The sequence below is a fragment of the Miniopterus schreibersii genome (genome assembly GCF_964146895.1).
Source record: "Miniopterus schreibersii genome assembly, chromosome: 13".
Classification (NCBI taxonomy): Eukaryota; Metazoa; Chordata; class Mammalia; order Chiroptera; family Miniopteridae; genus Miniopterus; species Miniopterus schreibersii.
The window spans coordinates 46192626-46216399 of record NC_138113.1 but is presented as its reverse complement, the minus strand read 5'-3'; the positions used below and the strand labels follow the sequence as shown (position 1 = coordinate 46216399).

General features: G+C 39.0%; 1 protein-coding gene across 2 annotated transcripts in view; it reads right to left on the bottom strand.

Moving 5' to 3' along the window:
- CTNNA2 (catenin alpha 2) overlaps positions 1 to 23774 on the bottom strand; it is a 980129-nt gene that overhangs the window by 47698 nt on the left and 908657 nt on the right. For both annotated transcript variants that reach the window (XM_081155843.1, XM_081155842.1), the window contains exons 13-15: positions 21174 to 21325; positions 11622 to 11735; positions 3467 to 3648 (exon numbers count right to left, since the gene is read on the bottom strand). In XM_081155843.1, the coding sequence (XP_081011969.1) occupies positions 3467 to 3648; positions 11622 to 11735; positions 21174 to 21325 (448 nt within the window). The remainder of the gene's footprint in view (positions 1 to 3466; positions 3649 to 11621; positions 11736 to 21173; positions 21326 to 23774) is intronic.

Sequence of the window (23774 nt, the reverse complement as noted above, 5' to 3'; positions counted from 1 at the left end):
AATTCATGTGCTCAATACTGAGAATTCTTAAATTTGGAGTTAATCCAAATTTAAAAGATTTATTTGCTATAGCTTTCTCAAATCCTCTCACTTGTCAATATATAATGTGACTTTCTAATAATGAGGATATAGTATGTAAGGAGTGTATTTGCAAATGCACTGAATCAACAGACTCCCCCTTTTAAGAACCAGGGTTCCAAAAACATTCTTGGGAAATATCACTTTCACCAATCAGCTGAAGCAGTATGAAGACAACACAGTAGGAAAGCAGAATGAATCTGGGGATTAATGAGTGGAATGTGACTGCAGGGGCCTTGTTGAAGTAAAAATATGTACAAAATTGATAAAGAAGTCTAAGGGTCAACACCTGTAGACCTTAGTTAGCAAACTCAAGATTTTTATTTTATGAAAAGAGGTAATAAAAGTCTTGTTGCAAAGAAAGCTGAATGGCTGCCCTTTAATCACCAGATACGGTGTGGCATGAACTGATGAGTAAAGAATTGTAACTGGAAGATCAGTCTAGTGATACCTAGGCTGAGGTACTGAGTGTCTGAGCTAGGGAGGAATAGAGTTTGAGAAGAGAGGGGTGATTACATGATTTTTAGTCTTGTACTCAGGATTTTACAGTTGGATGTACCCTAAAAATTATTTTCTTAGCCTGAATCCATTCCTTTCAAGATCAGAACTTACGGTTAATCTCAAAAGACGATGTGGCCCTTGCTATACAATTAAACTTGGGTTTCTCTACTGAGCTGTTGCCATCTCCATACCTCTTATTATTGGAACACAAGACTAGCACATGCTATTTCTTTCCAAAAATGACATGAGTATGGTTTACCCGCGCATTGCACCGCTTCCACCATTTCCCATGAGCTAGAAGTCAAGAACTGAACAGGAAAGAGACTGGAGGCATAATCAGTTTCATCCTCCATGGAGAAGTTATTACACAAATAATGAGGCAGAACCTCTCCGATTTTAATAATAATGGAATGGGTAGCACTGACATTACTGAATCAAATTAATAAATCAGCTACTGATAAGAATAAAATAACAAGCCACTAAATGCAAGGGTGTTTTTTGCATCCAAATGCCCTTTAAACATATGATTTCTCAATAGTCGTCAAGTTTTTTGTTTGTTTTATATATCTTTATTGGTTTCAGAGAGAGGAAAGGAGAGGGAGAGAGAGAGATAGAAACATCAATGATGAGAGAGTCATTGATAGGCCGCCTCCTGCATGCCCCCGACTGGGGATCGAGCCCACAATCCGGGCATGTGCCCTGACCAGGAATCGAAGCCCGATCACCTGGATCCCAGATCGATGCTCAACCACTGAGCCACACCCTGCCGGGCAAGAGTAGTTAAGTTTTCATTCCTTTAAATAAGACATAATAGTGCATAGGAGTTATTAGAGGCATAGAGCTGAAACTATTCCCCCTTGCAGTGGAAAAATGCAAGGGCAATAATGATAATGCATATGATCAAGCTCAGTGAGCGCAGGAGAGAGGCCATAAGAAAGTCCCAAGTCAGCTCCCTCTTCGTTAGGGAAGGGGCGCTGCAGATGGAGGCAGCCGCCAAACCTCAGCTTCAAGGGTTCCATTCCCAATTCACGTCCTTGTCTTGTCTCTGGTCATTAATTACCGAACTCCTCCCTGTGCCCTCACAAATGGGCACAAAACTGCTCATCGGGCAGGGGGAAAAATGATCACCAGTAGCATTCTAGACATTTCATTATTCAAATCAGCATAAAATGATTACATGAAATCCCTAGGAAATTGAAGTGGCCTTCTTTTCGCTTTTAAAACTACACTTTGACTAATAGAAAGTCTGTCTTATTTAACATCTAATAAGACCTCAAATCTCTCTTCCTGGACCATAGTTATATATAACGCAGAGCATTATAACTAGCAACATGACTGGACTCATAATTCACTTTAAACTAATGGGAATATTTGTTCAAGTGATGTTATTAATGGATTGCATAATACCCATCAGATAAAGTACTAATACAATGTTAAAAGCAAGCAAATTAAGTCATCATAGGCCTTAAAAAGCAATGACTGAAGCTGCCATGATGGTATGATTTGTAGAAAATTAAGGCTTAAATAATAGCTCAGACTGTTTTTTTCCCTACCATTATTTGTGTGTGTGCATGTATAATAAATTTGTGAAGCTGACAGAGACTAAATTTACAAATTTGAACTTCTAATGAATACAATGACATTTAAAAGTCTCAAAGGTCACCCTCATAACAGTAAAATCATTCTGCTGAAGTACAAAACACTTTTAAAACATTTGGAGAAAGGACCAAGTAATGTTCATGCATATTGGCCAGAGGCAAAGGGTAGGGGTAGAGATGGTGCATATTTTATTATAACTTATAATCAACTGCAGCTGTGTCTTATTAGAAACAGTGAGAAATCATTAAGAGAGAGTCACCCACATGGTGATGTTTTGACATTGCCATATATCCTTACATAGTTTTGATAACAAATACCATGTGGAACCATTAAAATATCTTTGCTTGCATGTGTCTCTGTGTGTCTGTGTTCCCAGAAAAAAAATCTACAGTATAATAATAGCTTTCATTTCTATGGCAGCAAAATTTACAAATGCATTACCTCTCTGGATTTTAAACCCTCCTGTGAAGTTTATAGGGAAGTATTGAATTTCCCCATTTTGCAAATAAATAGACAATAAGGAACTGCTCCAAAATCACCTGTTATTTGGATTCAAAACCCAGGGAACTTTTCCTTGAGGTTTGCTTTGCCTTAGTTTGACCTGTGTGTGGGAGGAAGGACAGAAACGTCACCTCTCTCCAAAGAGACTAAAAATGCAGTGGCAGAAACAGCAATGACCTGGATGAAGAAAAGGCTCCCGACAAAATTCTGACTGGTCTCTTGATATTTTAAAAGCATTGCATAGGGCAAAAGGGAATAAAACATACACAATTTTTAATTAACCTGTCAAAATTATGAAATCAGGTTGCTGAACCTGATTTTTTTACTATAAGGGTAAAAATGAGCTGAAGTTTATGCTAGACCAGGGGCTAGCATTAAAACGTATTACATGTACACACATACGCCCACACATATGTATAAATATTTTTTTTCCCCAAGGGGGTATTAACAAATTACTCACCTTATCTTCAGAATATTTAAATACATTGCAAAATAGCACAGACCAAAAAATGAATCAGCCACTCCCCAGGGGTTTGATTTAATGACTGACTTAGGATAGATAATTAAAATAATAATTACAAAAATGAATCTGTTCTCCTTAACCAAAAGGACCTTCCTGCTAAGAATTAGGTTCAAATCATTTTGCCTTACACATGTAAGTTGTGCAATATCCGTACCCAGTTTTTATGTAATATTTTAATTTTTCAGCAAGCTTTTGCCAGCTAATACACCGTTCTGCTTCTGGGACTGATGAGGAAACCTTCACCCGTCTGTCTCTGGGCCTCACCTTGTGAAGTCTGTCATTTCCATCATGATCATGCACATCTGCTTGGCCAGCACAATGATATCATTGCCGCTGTCATCCCACTTGGCCACCTCGGCATCCAGCTTGCTTTTCTCTTGGTGGAATATCTCCACCTGCTCGGCTATCTTTGCCTTTTCCTCCTGCGGCAGTTGCGCCATGATGGCCTGTGTGGGTTACAGAGAAGCGTGACTAATGGTGACAAAGGACGTACAGACAGCCGGTTGTCTCTGCCTCCAGTTAATGTCACAGCCTATAGGCTGTCCCTCCATTCTGGAAAGTACGTTTCCTCCATCCCAGGGAAGGCAAAGCACAGACATCTGATGAGGTCCCCAAATTCCCCAGCCCCCCTCCCACATACAAAAAATACAGAGATCCAAAGGTACACATACATCCACAGCAACAGAACTTCTGTCGCTTTGATGACATATGTTTGTTCAAAAGAATCTATTCTTGACAATTTTTATATTTGGTCTCAGGAAACTTTTACCAGATAAAAGAATGTACCTCTTTCAACACTGAAATCTGTTCTGAGAAGGGAAAAAAGGAAATAGGCCTTCTGTCACTAAGGAATTTTAAACACCATCGGAGCATCTAAGTGGGGTGGGAGACTTTCTGTGTGTTAATTAAGAAATCTGTGGTTAGATGCCAAATAAAAATCCCCTCCCTGGGGCATTTCAGGGGTGGCACACGTATTCCCAGGCCTGCTCCACCACCTCTATGGAAATCCTGGTATGACCAAGGCTCCCTGTAGAGCCTATGAGTGTGTAGATAAAGACATTGGGATGGGTTAAAATACAGGATTAGGAAGCAAAGGTTGATTTTAATAGTTGCTCGGTAAGGGAACATAGAAGAGAAACAACTAGCGTGAGTTCTAATTTTTCATGGATTCTTTATTTTCAAATTTACCTATCTAAAATTTATTTACAACCCCAAATCAGTACTTGTGCTTTCACAGCCATTCATAGACATGCCCAGAGCTAATAAAATAAAACAAAGCTCTTGATGTGCATGTTCCCAGATGAGGCTGAAGAAGGGATTCTCGGTCTTCCTGTTTCAGCATTTATACTATAAACAAGTGTCCCTTCTGCCCTATATTATTTAGTTCCACATTTTCCACAACTTTGTACTTTTTGTTGGTGATTTTGATGCATAACGTGGCCCCCAAGCATAGTGTGAGTGCGGCCTAGTATCCCTAAGCACAAGAAGATTGTGATGTACCCTGGCCGGTGTGGCTCAGTTGGTTGGAGCATGGTCCCGTACACCAAAGGGTGGCAGGTTTGATTCCTATCAGGGTACATGACCAGGCTGTGGGTTTGATCCTCGGTTGGTGCACATGCGGGAGGCAACCAACTAATATTTCTCTCTCTCTCCTCCTTCCTCTCTAAAATCAATTAAAAAAATAGAAGTTTGCGATGTGCCCTATGGAGAAGGCATGTGTATTAGATGAGCTTCAATCAGGCCTGAGTTATAGAGCTCTTGGCCATGTGAGTTCATAATGAATCATAATGATAAAATATCTAAATAGAAACATTCATTAAACAAGATTATATATGATTGAAGAAAGTGTTGAGACTAGCAACTCTCAGGAACCTAATCCTGTATTTCCTCTAGGAACAATAATTCAGTATTGCTAATTAAGTGTTCGCGGCAACTATAGAACATAAGTACCACCAATAAAGAGAATCGCCTGTATTTGTGAAGCACTATTTATGTAGCAGGCCCTCAGTGAAATGTCTGACATCACCTCATTGCATCCTCAAAGAACCGTGAGCAACCTGCTTCACCGAAGGAGTGTCTGAATATCAGCCCTAGGATCCTTCTAGTCCTGGGATACAAGCCTTCTCCAGAAGAGAGGCCAAGCAAGCATGATTTGAGGGACCTACAACTTTTGCAAAGGATAAGTAAACAAACAGGAACAACTGCTTCCTAAATTGTAAAGCTCCCCCCAATGAGAGTGAATTGTTTGAAGGAGAGGTAGCCGATGTCTAATGGAAATATCAGTGGACATAAACTCAGAAAAACTGGTGTCAACCAGGCTCTGTCCCTGACTTGGATTAAGACCTCATTGCTACTGGGTTATATCTTTAACATCTTCAGATATAGCATAAGAATAGTAAACAATGACCACAAAATGGTATGGTGGACAGAAAATCAAATAAATATGTTAAGTGTTTTATATGACAAAAATTAAATTAAGCATGTGTGAGATTATTGTTAACATTAACTTATCATTTCTGTATCAATTTTCCTTGCCAGCTACCCCTATAACTTATTACTTAGTTACCTTCAAAGGGAAGGAATGGGCCCAGAGTCTGGCATGACTGTCTATAAATAGAAGATTGACATGAAACCCAGGCATACACGTACTGGGCACTGTGCTGAGAAGCTTACATGTCAAAAAAACCCTTAATCTACTTAATCATTCTACAAGATTCCTGCTATTATTACCCCTATATTATTAATGATGATACCAAGGCCCATAGAAGTTAAATTCTCAATATTATACAACTAAAAGGCTGTATAAATAGGATTCAAACCCAAGTCAGCTAACACCGTACTTAACTGAACCACCATGCATGACCACACAGGTTTGACACTGCACAGCTCAATGGGACAAGCGTCACTGAAATCACTAGCACTGTCCACCAGGCTGAGCATCTTACAGATGAGGGTTCATCTGCCCACGGTAAGGGGTGTCTTTGTCTGATTTGCATAAATGTAGCAGCTGCCTGGATGCTACACCTTACTAACATCCAGCCAAATTTGCTAACATCCATGCACGCACGTATGTGATTATATGAATAGTACATGTCTGAGTGTGTACATTATGTATGTATGTGTATAGGTATGAGAGTATATGTGTATATATACAAGTTATAATCCATATTTAAATAGTCAGATTATTTATAGTTACAAGTATTATAGTTACAAATATTATAGTTAATATTTACATTATATATTTATATTTATATTATAGGTACAAATATTATCGTTAAAGTATTTTAAAATACATTGAAAGTTTTTAAAAATTATTTAAAACAGTGTTTAATAAACACAAGAGCTCATCATAAACTCACATATGCAATATTGTACTGATGACGAGAGAGCTATTAGGATGCATTTGAGATAGGTTTGGATGATCTAAAGCTGTCCTAGATTAACTTGTCCTCCATACACAAAATCGATAATCATATTTTACTGGGATCTCACAAGTCCCAACCAGTATCATACAAGCATTCACTACATACTTCTCTGTAAAAGAATCTGTAAACCTACCCCACAGACACCCAGACTCTACATTTAATCCCCAGATGCACAGCAATGGATCTCCTGCTATCCCCAAAGGGTTAATTTGTGTTCTGAATGGTTTACACTTCTGTGAACTGTATCACTTGAGTTTCAACTGTGCAGTTTAGCATTTGAATATCAATTGCCTTGCTCGTCTCTCTAATTCATATTAATGCCCTACCTCTGACTTCTCTCTAAGCTTCCTTAGGGTAGAGGCCCCAATATTCAATACAGAAACTCAATAAATATCTTTTGATTGACTGCCTAAACATTTTTCCACTTACTGCATCAACATAGATCAACAGAAGTTGCCGGAACATTTTCTAAGGGTGTGATTCTGAAGAAAAACTGGCCCCTTCAGAGCAGATCTGCAAAGGAAATGTTACTTTGACTCTGGGGTGCTTAACCCGAATAATACACTTAATGTTGTGTGACTTGGGTGCAAGGATCATTATATAAGCTTCTGTACATGTAGCTATTGATGAGTCAAAGTCTTTTCCTAAATATTTAAAAAATGCTCTTGCTTTTAAAAATTCATAATTGACCTTTTCTGAAACTGGAATTTAAAAAAAGGTTATCTATAAACAGTAGATCACAAACTATAAAATTTGCAAGTTAATCAGATTAAAATTCAACATATCAGTTTTAATTAGGTCTTATCAATGTAACTCAGCAGTTTGAAATGTTAACACATTAAAGGCCATTCTGGCTAGAAAAAATAATTAGAGGCTGGTTATACTGAAATTGAATTAAAAACAAAATAAATAACATGCAATTGTTCATTCCCTCAAACTAAAGGAATGGGGCGGGCTGTGTTTCTGCTGCTTCTGTTCACAGTAGCCAAGCACATGTCTCCATATTGTTGATGTGGTTGATTGGGAGGGGGGGGGTCAGGGAGGGGCATATCTGTGGCATCAGAAATTTGAATCCACAAAGTTTCCAGCCCCCTCATCTCAGGTTCCCAGCTTTTTGTCTGAATAGCCAACCATCATTTTTGTGATTGTTATAAACTCTACTTTTTATATATATATATATATTTTTAATTCTTACCTGGGGATATGCTGAGAGAGAGAGAGAGAGAAATAAACATTGATCAGTTGCCTTTCATATGCGCCCCAACCAGGGATCCAACCTGCAACCCAGGTATGTACTCTGACTGGAAACTGAACCAGTAACCTTTCAGTTCACAGAATGATGCTCAGCCAACTAACTGAGCCACTACAGCTGGGCCAAACTCTACTCATTTTAAAAAATATGTTTTTATTGATTTCAGAGAAAGGAAGGGAGAGGGAGAGATAGAAACATCAATGATGAGAGTCATCTGCCTCTTGCATGCCCCCTACTGGGGATGGAGCTCAAAACCTGGGCATGTGCCCTGACCGGGAATTGAACTGTTACCTCCTGATTCATACGTCAACGCTCAACCACTGAGCCATGCCTGCTGGGCTAAACTCTACTTTTTAAATAAAAGTACAAATCACTGATCCAAGCCAACAACCACTCATCCCAGGACTTTTTCTTCAATCTAAATCTCAAGGAGCTTTTCATATACTTATTTTTCCAATCTCAAAAAAAAAAAAAAAAAAAAAAGACTTTTGAAGTCTATGGGCCTCCAAACTGACAAGAATTGGTTTCTTAAACACAGAGCAAGAGTCTAACGTTAAGACTTCAAGTAGAAGAATGTATGTAAATAATGAGTAAAAGGGCTAAAACTCAATGCACCCATTTCTATACACTTGGATTGAAAGCGGACAATAACTATAATGAGTTAGGAGTGGGTCCTCTGACTTTTACCAGTGTCAGGCTGTAAAATTAATTGAAAAATAGAAGCAATTGTCCCATTAATTCAAGTAAAAATTTTCGTGATTGCCTAAATCAGCTAGCTTTCAGGGTAAACTATCTGGTCAACCTTCTAAAGAATGACTACCTCAAGTTACAAGCATCATCATCATCTCATCAACTTAACATTATATGACAAGCCTTGTGATACATTTTATCACGCAGTTCTCCTAATGACATTACAAGGTAGGATGCTCTATATAAGCAAAGGGATGAGGCATGAAGAGGTTAAGAAAGTAGCCCCTAAGTCACAAAGCATGGTCAAGCTCATATTTAAAATCAAGTCTGCGTGACTCCAAATAATATATTCTATCACCATGGTTAAATGCCCAAGAGTTGTTGCTGACCAATGTTAGTTATAACAACCTATTAAAAAAGAGTTTCTAAGATGTCATGTCAAGGTCTGCTCACTTCTATATTTAACTAGACTAGGGTATGATCTTTCTCATTCTTTCATTCTCTCTCTCTCTCTCCCTTTCATAAAATGTTGTAGGGAAGCATCAGACTCATAAACGAAATAAATACTCTAATTTCAGAAGTTGAGAGCAATGTTGGAGTGGGTACTAAAAGCCTTTTTTCCACCTTGACCTCCTTTTAGATTAATTTAACATTTCAGAGAAGAATGTCTGAATGAGAACACAAAATAAAGCCATTACCAGGGGAGGGCTGGCTGCTGGAAAGAGCAACTGCCTCTGTCAAAAACAACTTCTGCCTCCTTCACAATTTTGACCAAGTTAACACACTTCTCTGGTCAAAAGTTCAACCATCTGTCATCTCAGCAATTCAATGTGCCTTCTTATTTCCAACTTACAGCCTTAATTCTATGTCTCTGATTTGTCATCATTTAATTACAGGCTAAAGTAGGCTGACTCAATAACTAACGCTCTCTGCTGCAAGTTAATCACACAGAGCACAAGATGGATCTCAAAGACAAATGGGCAAGTGCTGGATTATGGCACTACTTTGCTCTTACTATCCAGGACCATGTTCAGAATTCATGATGAAAATTCTTTCAAAAAAGTCTGTTGTCTTTTCATCTGTTGGGTGAAGAAATAACTGATGTAGATAGGCACAATCTGACTTTTGTTTCTACCCATAACTGACTTGATGTCTAATGTAAGTAAGATGCATGAAATGGAAGTACAATGGGACTTTGTTCTTCCTTGTAAAATGTCGGACTGATCATGTTATTTTGACAGATGGTGATTAGAAGAGTTGTACAGTATGCCTTGGTCTTTAAGAAAACAAGTCAATGGTTACCAGGATGTATCAATACTGAGTTGCAATCAATCAAATTGACTTTGAATTGATTAGAGTTTGGATGAATTACTCAAACTTGCCCTTTGTCATTGATGTGAAAATGCTGGTTTTACTTAATTTTGAAGATGAATGACTTGGTTGATGAATTAGTTTAGTGTCATGCCAACTAGGCTCAAAAAGACTCTCAGCTAATGATCTTCCCAAGTTTCAACATTTGAGGCAGGATTAAATAGTCTACAAGAAATTTTCAAAGTAGGGGGCTTCCTACTGTTTTGTGTGCTTTTCTACTGTCACCAGCCTGTGATCAGAAGACCTCTCTCTTCCAAAGGATAACATTTTTCAGGGTCATCCTTTACTGAGCACTTCATACATATCAGGTATTATCCTTATTATTTTACAAACATTAATTAAAACCCTAAAAGAATTCTAACAAGTTTATTATTCACATTTTACAGATGACAGGACTGAAGCTCAGAGAAATTAAGCAACATGTAACAAAGCATGTTCCTCACTCTAACCTTTAAATTCAAAACCAAGTCTGTCTGAAATGAAAGCCAATGCATCCTTAACATTCTGGCTTTGACCCTCTCATTTCCCCTATCAGTGTGAAAATATCCATCTATATCTTCTGGATTATTTAGTTGTTGGATGAGACTATTAGGACATGAAGCACAAAAGAGAACTTGGGTTTTATGTGCAAAGATTTTATGATTCATCATAACACCAAATTCTATTTCTTCCTTCATCCCAATTCCTAAGCCAGTGTCAGCTTTCTGGGGTTTCCTAACCCGTATCCTAAATCATCACCTCTTTCTCAACCTCATGCTTCTGACTGATACTTTTTAAGTTACATCTAACAGAAAACTATAATATCTAATTCTCAGCTGTATTATAATAACTTGTTTTTACCCTATGGAAAGGTAGGAGAACATATCCTCCTCTGCAAACCCCAGGTATTTCATCTCCTGCCACCTGTCTTGACTACTTGCATCTACCCTCAAGGAGATACAGCTACTCAGATTGGTCAGATTCCAGGATCCTCTCTGAAACACTCGCGTTGGTGGACAGTGTCACAAAGCGTTGAGGAGTGTTCAAATGTGAGCCAAAGAAGTCATCTTTCTTTGCTTCCTCCATGCAATAAACTGGCATATTTCTAGTATGCCTCTGTAATTTATTTTTCTATCACATGGCAGACAGACCTAGGGGCCACTGCCCTGGCCATAGGTAGGTACTGGGGTAAAAAAGCTCTCTTTTCTGATGGTCTCGAACCAATTTCAAAAGGTGTAGTCTTATTTGATATCCTCAGCCAGAGTATGAAGCAATGCCAGCCCAGCCAATAACAAATAGTACTCTGATTCTCCATTTTTCATTGCCTCTTGGGTGGTTAACAAGCTCGGAGACTTCACATAGAACCAGGGTGTCTGTGCCAATGCAAGATCTGGACACCTTGGGTCCCCTGGCTGTTGGATCATCTAATCATAACCCTCATGCCCAACCAAACCCACTATACACATAAGTGTTTGCTATTTTTCAAGTGATGGAGAGAGAACTGAGTTAAAAGGACTCAGATGCAGTGGCGGTAATTTCAATTGTGTAAAATTAGAGTCGCTATAAACAACCCCAGGTGAGAGCACCAACTTTGGAGCCATGAATCTGGGGCTCCAAGTCCCTGGAAATTGGAAATTCCTTCAAACCAATTTGGTGAATTCAGTCTCTGTGCAAGGAACCAAAGTCCTGAGTGTCTACTCACCCGTGCACTCTGCCCTGCGATGAGCTGGTCGTCCTCCGTCTGAACACTTGTCCTACTGCGCACGTCATAATCCTCTTGCTCAAAGTCAGAATCGTCCTCTAGTTCTTCTGGAGTCTAGAGATACAGAGGAAAGAGAAAACTCATTTTAAAATTGATAACCTTTTCCACCATCCATACACTTCATCACTGCAAAAGCTAAGTAGCCCTCAAAAAAGAGAGTTTGCAGGGGGTTATATATAGGGGTTATGTGGGCAGGTATTGGCTAGAATGGAGTCAGAAAAATAAAGCTGCCCTAATTTCTCTCTTTTTTGAAACTACATTTTGTTTATTACTCTCTTCTGTAGGTGAAGCATGTCTAATTCTTTACATGACACGTTTTGTGTGTTTTTTAAATCCCCACCCGAAAATATTTTTTCCATTGCTTTTCAGAGAGTGTGTATGTAGGCGGGAGGGGGGAGAGAGAGACATTGATGTGAGAGAGACACATCAATTGGTTGCCTCCTGCACTCACCCCAAATGGGGCCAGGGATCGAGCCTGTAACCAAGGTACATGCCCTTGGCTGAAATCGAACCCGGGACCCTTCAGTCCGCTGGCCGACGCTCTAACCACTGAGCCAAACCCACTAGGGCTGACACGCTTTTTTAAGAATATATTTGTGTTATCTCCACCCATTCAAATATATTCTAAAATGGAAAATCACCATCAACAACAAAAGTTAAATTTATGTTTCTTCTGTAATGTCTCTTATGCTGTATTCCAGCTCTCTTTTAGTCTCAACAAGCCCAAAAAGGATTGATCATTTCCAGGCCTGATGAGGTCACTAAGCTCTTTAGTACACAGGTTATGACTATAGACTCTAGAGTCAAGAATGCCTAAATATGAACCCCTATGTGACCCTGGAAAATCCTCTTAGCTTTGGTTTCCAAGTCTGTGAATTGGTGTTGGTAACAGTAGCTACCTATGATTGTTGTGCAGATTAAGTAATAGACTCTGTGTAGAGTGTCTGGTACATAGCGAGCATTTAAAAAAGGTTTGCATCATTATTACCTAGGATTTTGAAACTAATTCAAACATTTTCTATAATGAAGCAGCCAACTACTGCATTCCCACTGAGGATTAAATAACTCTTCCATACATAGTATCCCTTTAGCTCAGTATAGCACAATAAAATAAGCTTGGAGACTCCAAGCAGAACCATCGTCTCTGTGCCAAAGCAAGATCTAGGCATTCTGTGTCCCCTGGCTGTTGAACCATCTAATCATAATACCAAATCCCAACAAAGTCCATTATATATGTATTTGCTTTGATGTGGCTGCTATGTTTCAAGTGATAGAGAGATCTCATGTCCACTCAGAGATGAGAAAACTATGATTCTGAGAAGTTAAGCAACATGCCCAAATGCCTATGAACAGCTAATAACAGAACTAGCATCTAGACCCAAACACCCAAAAGTGTCTAACTCCAAACATACTGCTCTTCATAAGTTGTTTTGTTTTTTTGTGTTTTTTCACATTACAAGTCAGGCAAGAAGTGAAAGCATGGAATGGCTTTAAAGTGAGTAGAGTTAGATGACATTCTGTTCAATATGTAAAGTCAAGAGAAAAGGTACAGATGAATTCATAAATCCAGAAATAAAAGACCCTCCCATCTTGAATGACAATAATAGGTGACATGCACTTAGAGAAAACTGTGATAGGCACATAGAAAGCCCTAAGTGCTTTACACTCAGTTTTCTTAACAGCCCTACATTGTAGACACAATTTTCTTCATTTTACAGATAACAAAACTGAGGTGTGAAAGGTTATACCTTCTATAAGGCTTCTAAGTCTGGCAGTTGGAAGCATGTTGACTAAACTGTCATGCTCTGTTCATTCTAAGAGGATGAACTCAAGAGCTGGCAAGGATGGTGCATGGGAGGAAAACAATGCAGTAGTGTGAGGTTCCTAGCTCAGGCGGCACTAGCCTTAGAGGTGATGTCACCCACAAACTGCCTCTTGGCACACAGCAGCACTGCCTCCCAGGGCCCTGTTCTTCAAAAGGAAGGCATGGACCACAAGCAGTACTGATGCAGTTGTCATTCCCCATCCATAAGGGCACATTTTTATTCTGCGGGTTTCTCTGGCTACCTCCATGTAATTAATCAGGTGTGGTTATTGATGAAGCCTTGAGATTGGTCGGACAGGCATAAAATAGGGTCCTTCATGCCCAAATCACATCATGCCATGTGCTTTCCCAAGCTTTGGCACACCCCTCCCATTTTCCTTCCCTCACCATCAGCCTTGTTCATAGTTAGTCACCTATGGATGCCCAAAGCTCTTTTACAGGAACAGTAAAAGGAAGAGGGAAGAGAGAAGTTCTGTTTCCATGTTCTATTAACTGAAGCAGGGGTCAGGTGGGCAAAACCTGGTTCAAAGAGCAGGGTGTCAACGTTGTGGACAGAGGCTGTAATCTCTGGTCATTCTCACTCTTCTGGAATGCACCTCGGAACAATTACAGCGAGTTGGTAAATTCTGCTGACAGATGAGATCACAAGACTGCACGCACTTCTCATCAGTTGTTTTTGAAAAGGAGAGAGCAAAGTAAAATGGAAAACCTCAATGAACAGAAAAAGAATGAGACAGTGTCTGTAGTATTATGTGCAAGCATTTCAGTGATCTATGTGTTTAGTAGATAAATCAATGACAAACACAGCCTGCCAGCCGAAGGCTAATCATGAGCTTTTATTTAAGTGGCTATGGCTCAGGAACCAAAATAGAGAGCTAGAACATGAAGAAAGAAATCCCTTGGATGTGGACCCAGGACAGCTAGGTGCTTTAGTCCTAACTCTACCACTCATAGACTGTGTGCTTTTGGCAAGTCACTTAGAGCATTTCTGCCCCTGTCTCCTCATGCATAAAATAAATTAATGGCCAATTGTCCTGCCTGACTCACAGGATTCTAGAATCAAATATATATAACAATGCTTTGTAAATTATAAAAGTGAACAAAAGTAATAAGTGATAATTATTATGTTTAATAAAATATACAGCTAAGAACAACAACAATGATATTAGCTTTTTTTTTTTACCACCCATATGGGATAGGCTAAAGGATTTATTCCTTACAACAACCTATTAAAATAAATCAATCCCTATTTTATAGGTTTATGGGTAAGCAGGCTCACATTTGAGTCAGCTTTCCAAGGTGTCACACCTAGCAAGTTGAGGGTTCCCGAGCCCATGCTTTTAACCATCACAAATACCACCAGGCAAATGGATGAAATTAAAATATATTTTTGTACCATAACCATGCAGCAAACCTATCCAAACCACCCATATAAATAGTTCTGTGCATGTGCAGTTTGCTAAATAGCCTACTCATGAGGTTATTTTTTAATTATTATTTTTTAAACATATGAGTGTTATTTTTGGTTGGTTAAGGACCTTCACAAATTAAAAGAGACATTGAAAATACTGAGGAACTACAAATGGGTCCAGAGATAATCAGACTTATATCATTATTGTGAAAGTGGGTCTTGCCCGTAAAATGGCACAATTCAAGTATTTGGCCTCTAAAACCTCTCCCCTCTAAGAGTCTGTGAGATAGACTTGTGCCTATTACAAAGGCCCAAGAAGCTCATCTGACTTGCCCATGATCACACCACACATCGGTTACAGAACAGGATCACTCTACCTGCCACTGGTCCTCAATCAAATGCCCACTCTCCTCCACAACAGCTTTTGTAGAGAAGCAAAATGAGAAAAAGGCTGAAGGATTTAGAGTACATGTGAAAAATGTATTAAGGACCATTTAAAGAAAAGGCTCAGATGTATATGAGTTTCATTGGAGCAGGATGATGAGGACATAGGTTGGCAACTATAACAGGAAAGCTTGAGCGATGCATGAAGAAAGATTTCCCAACAGAGCTCTATAACACTGGAATGGATTGGAAGCTCAAAATCAGAATTAAAGATTCCCTAAAACCAATATAGAACAGGATCTCCCCAGCCCAGTCAAGCACAACTGGCCACTGGCATCTCTATCCTGTATTACTATGGAGGCCTCCTAACAGATCTCCTTTTCTCTGCCCTTGCCCTACACTTTCTATTCTCACCAGTATAGCCAGGGTGATTCCTCTAAGGTCTAAGTCAGGTCACGTCATTCTCCTGCTCAGAACCCTTCAATGGTTCCCATCTCATGCAATGTGGTCCTCAGGCCACACATGTGCCATCCCCTCTGCCTGGAACACACTTTCTTTAATGCCTTCATGGCTTATTTTCTTCTCAAATGTTACCCAGTGACCACTCTTCATAAAACCCACACCCATCCTATGCTCTATCTCCTTTATACTGCCTTGGTTTTCTTCATGACACATTAACTGGCATATCACATCTGTTTGTTATCTGTCGCCCACCAAAGGAATGTGAATTCTTGGAGGATAGGAACTTCTGCTGCTCTCTATATTCAGGGTACCTCCAACAGTGGGGCCAAGAGCAACTAACCATTTAAAATAAATCATACTAAATTATTTCTAATTAAGAAAACAATACTAGGTTAACTTATGGGTTGATTAACTCAATAATAGCAATCTGTAATAGGTAGATCAATTTTGTCTCGTAAATTATTTCTATAGTCTTTTCAATCCTTTATTTTCCATCTATGAAAAATACTCTGACTCCAATGCCTGAAATTTTGATAGTATTGTTGACTTCTTCAATGAGTTCTATTTGTATTAATTAATTGTATAAAGATAAACTCATCCAGCAGGGTGAAGAAAATATTTTTGGGGCACCTACTAAGGGCCAGATCTATGCAAGTGCTCTACAGTTGTGCTAATATTTGTCCCCATTTGCACATAAGGAAACTGAGGGGTAGAGAAGGAAATTAGCGTAACAGTAATCCCCAAATATTTAAGCAATAGATTCCCAAACTTTATTGCTTCAAGCACTCTCATTGCCTCAGTAACTTTTCATGGCAACTTTAGGCTAAATAAGTAAAACACCACCAAAACAACCCCACAAACCTAATAGTTCTGTTGATTAAGCAATAAAAAATGGATTAAGTTAATTGGACCTAACAATTTCAAGTCTGTTACACATTGTATGACTTCCCAAACCTAGGAATACAGCTACATCCATTGAACTCGATTTTTATCCCCAACTACCAGAAACCCAGTATCACGAATATATGACGTCACCCAAAGGAATGAACAAATCTGGCATTTAAACTGAGAAGTATCTTCAGCTAATATTTCACACAGTATTGAAGAGATTTCTGTGTGTTTCCCTGGACATTTAAATATCTTGCAATGCTCTAGGGTCCACTCATGCACAGTTTGGGAAATACAAAGTTACAGACCTTTATCTGAACCCTGTCCTAGGCCCTGTTGTTTCACACATAACCAAATTAATGGGTTCCAATTAGCTTAGTGTATAGCTATCATTAGAGATTATTTTCATGTTCATTCTTATGAGAAGCAACTACTGTTAAATACAGATATCCTGACTCCAAGATATCATCATCACTGTCTACTCCTAGTCACTTATTTTAACTCCCAATATTAAGTGTTTAACTCCTTCTGTCTTAAATATACATGGGCTCTTCACTATTTGTAGATGACTTACTTGTGAATTTTTCCAAAGTTTCTTTGCATCCCCAAAGTAAGCACTTCTTTAGTTATTCACAGACATTTCCATATTCTCTAACCCAGCATTCACAGCACCATTATAGACTGTAACTGCTGCAAAGGGTAAGAATCAAATGCATGTTGGCGTGCCAGATTTTCATATTAGTGTTTGAAACTACCATGCTGAAGTCATGAGAAAATTCCTATGTAGCTGATAGATCACCAGGAAGTCTCAGCAAGAAGCAAACAGAAAAATAACCTCATGGAAGAGAGGCAGAGTAGACTTTTACAAGAGAGAAGTAAGGTCGCAGATGGCGAGGTTGTAATTCAGGAAGGGCAAGTTTTCTTTACTTCAGGCTGCTGTCTGGAGCTGGTCTGGGGCGCTAATCACCATGAAATATGTATTGATTGCTGAAAGGCAAAGTATGGAGAATTTACCCTTCAAGGCCCTTTCTGCATTTAGTTTTTTTTGGGGGGAAAAGATTTTCCCCCCCAAAGTATAACCAATGCTTTGGGTGAGATGGAGGCACAGCCAGTTTTTCTGGGAAAAGAGCAGCTCTACTTGTCTTCCTGCCTTTCTTCCTGATTCAGTACAATGAAATAGTTTCCTCCCAGTACACTTAATCATTACACTCAAAAGCAAACCAAGAAATTAAGTACAAAACGAAGCCATTTGGGTGCTAAATGGAGAAGGAGTTTAAAAATAACAATTTGTACATGCTGTACATTTCACTCTTCCTCAGTTTTACGTGGTGTGAAATCCATCTGATCAAATCACTGGAAATGTCGAGATGGAGGAATGACAGACACTTCATGCAAAGGGGACACGGCATTTTATCGAAAATTATGTTTTCTTACAGATCATCAATGAATAAATGAATGATGGCTATAAATTTCCTCGGCCTCGCAGATGAATGGTTGTCACAGAAATGTAAAGGGTAACAAAGCAGAAAAATGGCAAAAGAGGGAATATGTCTTGAGGATTATAGTAGGATTTAGTGCCAAATGCACTGAAAACATAACTCACGGTCTGTTAGTTTATTTTACATGTTAGTATGTAATGAGAAAAATGATCTAATTTGTTGCCATCTTAAAAGGCTATCTTCCCTTCTCCTCCAATTCTCCTATATTTTCTCTGTCACCTTCCTCTCTGCTGAGGTACCTGTCCCCTGCCCCCCACATACATAGTATTAAGCCCCATGCCAGGCAATGCACCACAGTGAAGGGAAAATAAAAGGACAGCTGTTGCTTTCCAAACTTTCACAGTCTTAAGAAGGTAAGAGACCTACGAGGAAATAGCATAGTAAATACTATCACAAGCAAAACAGTTAGAGGTAGTTCAAGGATAGGGTCAGTATTTTTGAGGGAGAAAATTTGGGGAAAGAAGATTTGAGCGAGGTCTTAAAAGACTACGGTAAGGTGGAGCTGCCTTATGACCCAGTGATTCCACTTTTGGGAATTTATCCAAAGAAACCTGAAACCCCTATGTTTATTACAGTGTTATTTACAACAGCCAAGATTTAGAAGCCTTCCAAGTTTCCATCACTACATGAGTAGATAAAAAGCTGTGGTACATTTATACTCAGTTGTATAAAAGAAGGAAATCTTACCTTGTGTGACAGCATTGATGGACCTGGAGATTATTACGCTAAGTGTAAGCCAGTCAGAGAAAGACAAGCACCATATGACTTCACTTATGTGTGGAATCTAATGAACAAAATTAACAAAGTGGAGACAGACTCTTGGATACAGAGAAGAGACTTGACAGCTATCAGGAGGGAGGGTGGGGGCTGAGTGAGATGGGTGAAGGGATTAAGCAAAGGAAAAAAAAGAGTCATAGACACAGACAATAGTATGGTGATTGTCAGAGGGAAGGGGGAGCGGAGGGAGGATAGGAGAGGGTAAAATGGTGAGGGAAGGAGACTCGACTTGGGGTGGTGAACATACAATATACTATGCAGATGCTGTACTGTAGAATTATATACCTGACACCTATATAATTTTATTAACCAGTGTCACCCCCATTTAAAAAAAATAAAGCCAGACTGTAAATACCTTAAGAAAAAAATAAAGGAGAAAAAAATAAAGAAAAAAAAAAAAAGATGGTAAGGATTTGAGAGACCAAAAATGGGCATGTTAGAAGAACAGGAAATGTATCTGACAATCTCCAAGTTCCAAACTTGAACTCTACATTGTTAAGTATAATTAGTATTGTCTCATACAACTTATGCAACGCTCTGAGCGCTCTGAATTGATCATGGCATTATTAGTTTAAAAAGACATATATAACATAAGAACGGGCAAGCTTACTTAAAGATGAAAAGGTCAGAAGATGCTATTTGTGCTCCCAAGTGAAGTTTGGTAGATGTTTTAGGAGAAGCATGGATGTCAATAGAGGGAGGAGAGAGCCTTCGGTGATGGTCCACTCCACCTGCTCAGGCCACCCTGGAAGCACCATGTTGTCCTCTGGATACATGAGGATGGGCCACACATAGATGTAATGACTTCAAATATACCAGAATTTGGGGGACAATTAATGCCATGTATGAAGTCCTCAAAGGACTAGGTATTATTGGCCACAGAAAGAATAATACATTGCAGGTGCTTCGTGAACTATCTGAGCGACCACATACAGAAAAGGAACTATTTGGTTGCCATCGTTGTGCAGTGTTTGAGGGAATGTTGGTTTCGATGCTCACTGGTCGCCCTGACAAGGATTTTCAAAATGCATACAGCAGATAGCTTATGGTTCCACTGCGCAGCCTCGGAGTCGACTCTAGAGGTTGCACGGGAGGACACAGTCGAGGGCTACTTGTCCAACATGTTGGGGCTGCTAAGCACTTCAAGTGTGGCTAGTGTCGCATGTTGAAATGATAAAGTTTTAGATACATTTGGCAGAGTAAAATAGATTACTAAAATTAATTTTAAAGATTTACTTTTACTTTTTCAATGTGTCTATTAGAAAATTTTAAATTACAAACGTGGCTTGCATTTTATTTCTTTTGGGCAACGTGCGCACCATTTCTGTTTTTGCATAGTTGTTTATTTTAAGAACGAGTTCTGTGGCTCAAGTGTTTTAAAACTACTACACCTGTTAATGAGGTAAGGAGAAAAAAGGTCTCATCTTACAATGGAGTATGTTGCAGCAGTTAAACAGAATGAGGTAAGTGATGTGTCTTAATAGAGATAGATGAAGACCCATTGTGGGCCAACAAAGCCAGCTGCAAATGATACTTATGAGGTTCAAAATCTACTGTATTTATACAGAGTGGGGCAAAGGTAGGTTTACAGTTGTGAGTATGCGAAACAGTTTATTGTTGTATAATTGTTTATTAATTATTATATTGTTTTCCATACAAACAACTGCAAACCTAATTTTGCCCCACCCTGGGTGTCTTCTATCCTGTGTCTATATATAATTACCTGGACAGTAGTTTGGAAGGCTCACACCAACCTGACAACAGCAGACTGCGGATGGGAAGACAGCGGGATGTATGATAGGGGGAGGTTTACTGAAAGGTTACATAGGATTATTGACAATGTCTTAATTATTTGTTGCAAGGAGAATGTAGTTATGCATCACTTAATTGCCACTATTATCATTATTAATATTCCTATATTAGGTAATTTTCATTTCTTTCCTTCCTATGGCCTCATGATCCTGATGAGAAAATAAAGTTAGCAAGAGGAACCCATGGAGAACTGCAGAAGCAGCTCTAAGTTGGAAACAAATTTATGCATGAAAGGAGCAGGCAGGACTTCCATCTCTCACCCAGGGTCACTGGGTCCATTCATTCCTTTATAAGTAAAAAGTTGCCAATGTCTGAGTAAACGAGGAGCCATACAGCTTGCCAGGTTAAACCAAGTAATTGAAAATCAAATAGTCAATTCTCTGGAGTCCCCCCCAGGTGGTCCGATTAGCTCTGAGCTCCGAGGCCTCACGTACCCGGATCATCAGCACGGCCTTCCTGATGTCCCGAACGCCGTCATACACCAGGCGCGAGGCGTCGATGAACTCATTCTCCTCAAACGGCTGAGGGACGTTGGCACTCAGGGCTTCGATGGCAACCTCTACTTGTTCAGCAAAGCGTGGCATCACTGGGTGAAACAAATGAAAAGCGAGGCATTAGGTGATCTTTCTCAGGATCCCTTGTTCCAGCCCCTGGGTGAGGTAGCAGGCTCTGAGCTTTCCAACAGTCCAGTGGAGCCCCATGTCCACCTGCCCAGTTTGGGGTGAACCCAATTTAGTGATCTTTGTTCTACTTACTTGCAACAAGGAAAGAAAACCATTGCTCCATGAATGGTGATGGTATTCAACAGAGCAAGTTTTGAAACCTGCCCCAGGTAATGTGTTAGAACGTGCAGAGCACAGATTTCATGTTAACCTAACCTGAGCTGAGTTCCACTCCTGCTAGTTACTAGCTGTGAAACCTTGGCCCAGTTTCCTTAACCCTCCTAAACCTCTGTCTAAAAAATATAAGATCTTTCCTTAGGATTTAATAGGATAATGCATACAAATGTATTAGATGACATCTGGTCCTTAGAAAACCTCCACAAATATATAACTAATTTCAGATGCTAAAGTCATAACTGGTGAGTAGCAGACCTTAACTTATATGATATCATAGTCAAGTGTGAATAAAGTGATCCAGTCCTTCGTACTTTTATCTGAAATGCAGAACCGGAGATGTTGAAGGTGGGAGGGATGGCTCTGGAAGGGGGCTTGTGGGAGGACTGTGTAAGAGGAGCGAGGGAAATCCCAAGAGACCAGCAGAAAGAGACTAGTGGACTCGCAGAGAAGTTCGATCATTCCATTTTACCAGGCCCACCGTGTGAAAGATGCAGATGCTCATTTCTAAAATGCTGGCACTGCTTTCTTTAAACTAGGACACCTGCACATACACCAGAAGTTTGTGGAAAGTCAGCTTGGTGGAATGTCTGGAATATTTAAGAAAATGATGTTGATTCACTGATTCTCAAAACTTGTAATTCGATTTGCTCAGTTGTTATCTTGTAACAATCAATTCAAGTGGCAAAAGAAAGCCAGGAGCACAATTCATTTTATTTACAAGGACAATAAAACAGAAACATAATTCATCTCTTTCCACTTCTGAACTTTCATGCCTGATTCGTCTTTATATTCATTTTCATCCTGTGTGGACATTTTAACATCCACTTTAATCCCCAGGGTGAGACACTCTGATAAATCACTTTACTCTCTAGGGTCAGAGTATTCAAGACAGAACATTCCTAGAAAAATGTATTTCTACTAGGAAAAGTCAAACTTTTTTTTTTTTTTTAAAGGAGGGTTAGAGGAAAATAGAGTAATCATTCTTTCAATAGAAATTATCAAAACCAAAGCACTCACTGGGTGAATTTCCTTCTGTGAGTGACCTGGTTCTCTACACTATTTGAATTTTTTATTTGGGCTTTTGAACTGCTTTTTATATAAGAGGGGATTTTGAACTCTATTGCCTCAAATATGAATCCAATAAAAATATATTTCTAAAAACCACCACATTCAACTCGGGCCACTTCAGCCATCCTTTTGTGTTGGGAACAAACTCTTTCACACTAAATAATCTAGATAATTAAAACTAACCTCCTTAAAAATGAAAACACTTTTTGTAGGTATTTGGCATTTTCATATAAGTACTTTCCTTAAATGAATTACAAATTCCCTTCTTTTTTAAACTGATGATTCTGAGTAATATTAATTCCACTCTATTTTATGTCTAAGCTGCCATCATGACCATCAACACTTTTACATATTTATATGATACCATCAGTAGCATTTAGCTGCATAAATTTTTTTCCCTGTTGTATAACTAATAAAGGATTAGTAATCCTACATGTACATAAGATAAACACTCCTACAAATCAATAAGGAAAACAGTAGAAAAATGGACAAAAGTTTAGAACAGGCAATTCAGAGAGAAAGAAATCCTATATTACAAATAAGTATGTAATAAGATGCTTGAGTTCACTAGTAATTGGAAAAATAACAATGTAAACAAGGAGATATTATTTCATACCTGTTGGGAGTGGCAAACATTAAAAACCTAGTAATATCCACTTTATTGATCATGTAGACATCTGCTACTGTAGATGAAGTGACAACAGGTAAACATTTTGGCAAGCACTTTGACAAAATCTAATAAAGCAATCTGGTCTCAACCAGTGAGTTGGGACCTTATCTAGAGCATAGCCAAATGTTGACTTATAAAGAGATACTGATTAGGATGGTAGAGTACATTGGAGTAACAGGAGTATTTGTGTCTCTCTGGTTACAGTTGTTTCTTCTTTATTGGTTGTATATTCTAAGAGTTAATAAGAAGAGTTACATAAAACCTGAGAATAAAAATAACAAGAGCTCTTTCAACAGGTTCCATCCAAGCTCTATTCTGAGTCCCCAAACTCAGGAGGCAACCGCTGTGAACTGCTCAGTCTAGGTTCAAGGGCAATACACCTGGGTGGGTCAAAATAGACTTAGAACTGGAACAACCAATATATTAAAGTGAGTGGGTCCAGAGGTCAATGTCTCAAC